Raw genomic sequence first — 6,614 nt, 5'->3', positions numbered from 1 at the left:
TCAAGATGGATCGTAGAGGAAACACTGGAGGCGAATGAATTGGGTGGGTCACCTAGAATCCGTGCTGCCGGAGGGTCTGAGCACCAACCTCTGCCGCACATCGCCAACACTATGAGCGCTTTAGGTTTCAACTGTGTGGGTCTCACCTGGCCATTTTCAGTGGCATCGATCTGGGCCGTTTCAATTTCACTAGTTCTCAGAACTTCATCTCCCTCAACTTCTCTTCTCTCTTAATTTATGAGTATGTATTAATGTTTAAAAGAAAAACAATTTATCCTATTTTTTTCAATTTCACTAGTCCTCAGAACTTCATCTTCCTCACCTTTTCTCTCGGATTGATGAGTAGGTCTTAATGTTGAATGGAAAAACAATTTACTCAATTCATCAGAGATGTTGTCGCCTCTATCCTCAACTCCCATGAAGTTTGAACCTGAAACTTGATAGAAACTAAATCTCACATAAAGCAACTAATCTACACCTCATGAATATATATGTCCTTCATGTATATAGAGATGTGTGACAATATTAGGTTTCAATTGTGTGCGCCTCACCTGGGAAATTTTCAGTGGCATCGATCTGGATTGTTTCCAATTTCACTAGTGCTTGGAACTTCATCTCCCTCAACTTCTCTCAATTTTCAGTGGCACTGATCCGGCCGTTTCAATTTCACTAATGCTCAGAACTTCATCTCCCTCAACTTCTCTGTCAACTTATGAGTAAGCCCTAATGTATTCATCAGTGAGATGTTTTCGCCTCCATCCTCAACTCCCATGAAATTTGAACCTGAAACTTGATGGGAACTAAATCCCACATAAACTAACTAATTTACACCTCATGAATATATATGTACTTCATGTATATAGAGATGTGTGACAATATTTCTTCTATTAAATAAAGTTTGAACCTGAATGCTAATGGGAACTAAATCCTACATAAACCAACTAATCTACAACTCATGACTCTCAATTTTCAGTAGCACTGATCTGGGACGTTTCAATTTCACTAGTGCTCAGAACTTCATCTCCCTCAACTTCTCTGTCAACTTATGAGTAAGCCCTAATGTATTCATCAGTGAGATGTTTTTGCCTCCATCCTCAACTCCCATGAAGTTTGAACCTGAAACTTGATGGGAACTAAATCCTACATAAACTAACTAATCTGCACCTCATGAATATATAAGTACTTCAAGTATATAGAGATGTGTGAAAATATTTCTTTCACTGAACTCCCATAAAGTTTGAACCTGAATGTTAATAGGAACTAAATCCCACATAAACCAACTAATCAAAACCTCATCACTATATATTTACTTCATGTATATAGAGATGTGTTACCATATTTCTTCCAGTGAATTATAAAGTCCCTCTAAACACAAAAATAAAAATTAATAGTTGGGTTCAGAATTTCCTTTGGATATTTTTACTCTTTTTTGTTAATAGGAATGTTAGTAAAACGTAAGTTTCAAGGGAGTACCTATGGCAAATGAGAGCATCATACCCGCAATCAAATTCTTCATTGATTTAAAACGGTTAAATGGTTGAATCCAAAAGTTATTAAAGATGGGCCTTGTGGCCAACGAAGTCATTGTTGTGACACTGCACAAGAATATCTGCAAGAAAGTAGGTTTTAACATTCCATAAACAATCTTTGTAGGTCATCCCATTTCCTACCAGCGAACTAATTCCATATATTAAAATAACATGGTCAGAAAAAACAAAGGAAATGTTTAATGCATACAAGGAGATTCCACCATTGTGTGCTTTTGAATCTATGGACATTACACCATCAGTCCATATATTAAAATAACATGGTCAGAAAAAACAAAGGAAATGTTTAATACATACAAGGAGATTCCACCATTGTGTGCTTTTGAATCCATGGACATTACACCATCAGTTACTCCTGCATATATGGATTATGGGCAAGCATTCTCGACTGCACAACATTTGCACCGTTCACGGCACATTCGCGGTTGCTTGACACCTTCAGATACTTCTGATTCTGTACAGACTATTTCATGTATAAGAAACTTTACATCATTCTGTACAGGCTATTCCATGTATAATAAGCTTTACATCTTCGCATGGATGACATACATTGAAGCAACAGCTTACCCCTCAATACATGAAGAGTGTAGTTTTAGAAGAGCATGATGAACTTATTCCCAAGCTTGGAAAACCAAGTTCAATCATCAAGCCAGGCCAAGCTAAAGATCTCTGGAACAACATCAATGGTGAGGTTATGAAGGGTAGATGCTTTGATGGACGACCACGCTTCATATTCCTTGTCGCTGTCAGATATGACTACACGTTTTAAAGAACTTTGTATTACTGTAGGGACTTTCTTCAATCCTGAGCACTCCCTCATGTCTAACGTCTCTAAATTGGATAGCTGATCAAATTCAGAGGGAAGGTCCTGCAAACACCTGCAAAGTGAAATATCTAAATATTCTAGTTGCCCAAGTTTGCAAATGGAAGGTGGCAGCCTCGACAGGCTTGGACATGCAGACAATCTCAGCACCCGAAGTGACTTTAACCTTCCCATGTCATCAGGTAAGTTTTGGATAAGATGGCAATTAGTAACAGACAGCCTCTGGAGAGAAGTTAAATTGCATAGTTTGAGTGGTAATTCCCCCAAATCACTACAGTGATCGATATTAATTTCCGTAATGTTTGGAAAGTTCAAGGGCTCAAGTTCCATATCCACTAGAGTGCTATTCCCAAGGCCCTCACATAAGCACACGGACAACTTTTCCAACCTCTCCCAGGATCTACAATTCTTGTACAGAGAAACAGGAATAATCAACTTATGAAGAAACACGGACCTAATTTGAATAGGTAAAGAAAATCTTGGTAGCCCAATAATATTTGCACGCATGGAACTGTAATTGTATACAATAAGGACTTTCAGTTTTGGCGTCCTATGTAAAAATGTTGGAAGACAGTATTGATTTGCGGAAAAGAATAAAGCCAGAGCTTCCACCTCAGGAAAATCAATTTGACACCAATCTTGCTCTTGCATTGCACCTACAGGTCCCAGAAATATAGAAGTCAATGTATGATGTTGATAAAAATGCTTATCAAACACCTTAATAAAATTGTCAAATTAGTAAATTGAATTCATAATTATTCAATGTTTCGCTATGGAAAGGGAAAGAAAGCAGGTTTCGTCAGCAGACTTACCTGTGTAAATTGAAACAAACTGAGCGTGAGATGCCTGATCCTTGAGAGTACTTAGCCATTCTGTGGGAATTTTATCCTCTTTGGAAGGCATGAAGAGCCTCTTAGGAGAGATAATGTTATCCTGGCTTGTCAGGTACAACGCTAAATCCCGCATTACATCATGTTGAGAAAAAGTGAGCTCAGAAGCACAACTGTAATCGATGGCCCCACTCCTAACCCATCAAAACCTTGTATTAACCAAACCAATCATGGTATCTCAAAAGCCCCCTTTTATCTCTAGTTTGAAACTAACATATTTATTTATCTTATCCTCCTGGTTCTGTTTCTAAAATTTCTTTCTTGTATACACTTTAGCTTATGTTTATAAGCCTCAAGTTTTCTGGGATGTTCATGATTTATAGAAGGATGCCAAAGCCCAGAAGAAGAAGAATTTAAGTTAAGAAACACACATGAAGAGACCAAAGAAATAATCAAAACAAATGCACCGGCAACAGTAAAAGTAAGCAAGTTCTACAGAGACACACATGAAGACGCCGAAGCAATAATCAAAACAAATTCATAGGCAGCAGTAAAAGTAAACAGGTTCCACAGTACATACCCTGGATAGCCCGTGAGGTTCAAGAGATTTCGACTTGCAAGCTCTAGCAAGACCTCAAAAGCATCTGTCCATTCCATCTGGCGGACATATACCCAAATGTCCAATAATGTTTCCACGCTGAACTTTCTACCTTTGGGAAAAGCCCCCAAATCCAAAAAGCATTGTTTATGTTTATCATCAAGCACATCTATACTCGTTTCCAAGCGTTTAAGAAGACTCTCTTTATAATATTCTGATATAGATTCTGATTTTGAAAGTTTTCTCTCAGCATTTATCCAAATTGGCCTGCGCTTACCGCGCAAAGAGCTTCCGATGACCTTGAGGGCAAGTGGTAAGCCCTTACACTCTGCTGCAACCTACAAATATAGATATAGTTAAACTATATGCTAGTTGTCTGCATAAATCTGACATTAAACACTTCCTAGGGCTACTTTAAAGACATTTATTTTTCAGTTCGTAAATTTGGGTATTGATTGCTAAAATTGGCATTTCGGTAAGATGAGTAAGATGGAGAAACAGTTAGGACATAAGATAATGGATAGAAAGTATAATTCATACCTGTTTAACGAGATCCTCCTTTTCTGTGGTTGGAATCGAAGTCTTACCAAAGGCCCAGAAGCAGAAAAGAGACAGAGCATTAGCATCCTCCAACAGAGGCATGTTATAGAAACGAGTACCATCTGTAATTGGAATGGTAGAATCTTGTCTGGTGGTGATAATTGTCTTATACCCTTTTGCTTCAAACAACAGGTGTTCCAGATTTGATATCGACCAAACATCATCCAAGACCACCAAAGTCGGCCGATATGTTCTTGACCTAAGTTTTTTCCGCAATTGGTCGTGTGCGTCTTCTATGCTCTGGAATTCAGGCCTTTGGCCACCAATTATCTTATCCCACATCGTCTCTAACAGGGCCTTTACATTTGGATTAGATCGTTTCACTGGAATGAAAACTATATTGTTTCTGAAAGAAGCTGAAAATTGGAAAGAGGATAAACATTACAAATTAAGGTCATGACAACATAATATGGATGTCTGGAGAACAGATTTTGGAAGACCGGAAATGTTGTTACCTTTGACTTGCATATTGTTGCAGAGAGCTGAAGCCAGAGTGGTTTTACCGCTCCCACCCATCCCTGTTATTCCAAGGCGATCCACATCATCCTGCAATAGAATTTGTTTGACGGCATTGACACAAGTCTCTAACCCAACTACAAAATTTGGCATATCCGGGACATCCTGGGAGGTGGAGTTGATGGGCTGTTCAGCGATTGTAGCAGCCTCGAGTTGTTTGTGAAGGTTTTTTACTTCTGTGCCTAGTCTCTGCAAATCACGGGCAATGATGGGCGAACCTTGAACTTCAATCAATTCCTTGATTTTCTCCTGAAACTCTCGAACCCTCCTTCCGTATCGCCACTTTCTGTATACATCACAGACGTGTAAATTGTCCCCTTCGTCCACAAGACTTAACCCATCTTGCAGGACGGCTTGAAAATCTCTGAACTGGCTATATCTGTGCGTTGATGAATCTGAATCGGAAATAACCTCGATAGCATCATCAATGTCGCGCTTTAACAACATAAGCTTGTCCTTCAGCTCTTTGCCCCATGTTTTGCTGGAATAGATGACCTGAACTACTCCTCCCAGCTCTGTCAGTGCAGTCAGAAGGAGATCCATGCCCTGTTCTGGAAATTGATACTACCCAGATGAATTGTTCGATGAAAGTCCCGAGTCACTCGCGGCTCTATATATTGTATCCCTTGACGAGCAAGTAACCGGGAAGGCACCGGAAACATAGGCTTCTATACCGAATTTTTTTCATCAATGGGTACATTTGAGGAGCGTTGGTATACTCTATCAAAAGAATTTGAACCAGTAATTCATTGACCAGATATGACCTGAAAATAATTAATTAGCTTCAAACCCCATTGAAGCACTGAATTAAAGGTCAAATTAGCTATTTCACCTAAACTTAGTGATAGATTTGAAGAGGATTAGTGTATTGGAAATTTAATAATAATAAATGGGTAGACTTAACAAGTGCTAATGAACCGGAAAATTAATCAAAGGTTCATAACTAATACACATGATAAATTGACTCTGACTTTGAGTACTCGCAGACAGATGTGGGTGCAATGATGAATTCAATATTGCCAGGTGTACGCGGTTTCCCCATAAAGAATTAAATTTACCTACGCGGTCTCCCTAAGAGAAGAGACGATGGGCCCATTCGCCAAAACAATTCGTCCGCTTTGCTTTTTTCTTTTTAATTTATTTATCATTTTTATGGTTTGGGATTTTGATGTTTGGAAGGGATTGGTAAGTGGTTTTGGTGTTTGAAATTGATTGGCAGGTAGTCTTATTTGTATTTAATGTTTTGGGATTTTTTTGTTTTTTTTTTCCTATTTTAATTGTTATTTTAATGGATTTCTATTCTATTTTAAATCTTTTAAATTTGTCTTTATCATAGCGTGTATTTGTTAATTTTTTCTATATTTTTGTTTTCTTTAAGTTAAAAATACTAGAGAATAATTGAAATTAAAATTTTAGTTGAATAGTTTTTTATAATTTAAATTTTTTAGTTATGTAAATTAGTGTGTTTATTTTGAAATAATTTTTTTTAAATTTTAATTTAATTATTAGTAATTATTAGATGAATGTTTGAGATTTAATCTTTAGAAAATATTTTTAAAAATATACGCAAATTAAAAGCTAATTTTTTTTCCAAAATAGTTATGTTTACATATAGTAAAGATTTAATTTTCATAAAATATCTTAATAGTATACACAGATCACAAGCTGAAATTTATTTACAAAATAGTTATGTTTTTTAA

General features: G+C 37.1%; 1 protein-coding gene across 2 annotated transcripts; it reads right to left on the bottom strand.

The window, feature by feature from the left end:
• Positions 1-1,752: 1,752 nt before the first annotated feature.
• Positions 1,753-5,612, bottom strand: LOC149143455 (putative disease resistance protein At5g47280). 2 transcript variants are annotated; one of them, XR_016264021.1, is made up of 6 exons: positions 4,854-5,612; positions 4,339-4,754; positions 3,781-4,136; positions 3,183-3,394; positions 2,115-3,026; positions 1,753-2,001 (listed from the first exon to the last, which is right to left on the bottom strand). XR_016264021.1 is itself a non-coding variant. In XM_089446343.1 (5 exons), exons 1-5 carry the CDS (start codon positions 5,455-5,457, stop codon positions 2,185-2,187), a joined length of 2,430 nt encoding a protein of 809 aa, XP_089302469.1. In that variant the 5' UTR covers positions 5,458-5,612; the 3' UTR covers positions 1,753-2,184. The 2 variants fall into 2 exon arrangements, 1 of the variants encoding a protein (XP_089302469.1); XM_089446343.1 differs by having other exon boundaries at positions 1,753-3,026.
• Positions 5,613-6,614: the final 1,002 nt, after the last annotated feature.

The sequence above is a fragment of the Pinus tabuliformis genome, chromosome X (genome assembly GCF_031772625.1).
Source record: "Pinus tabuliformis cultivar Carrire ecotype Pingquan chromosome X, CPIR1, whole genome shotgun sequence".
In the NCBI taxonomy this organism is placed as follows: domain Eukaryota; kingdom Viridiplantae; phylum Streptophyta; class Pinopsida; order Pinales; family Pinaceae; genus Pinus; species Pinus tabuliformis.
This window is presented reverse-complemented; position numbering and strand designations above follow the sequence as displayed.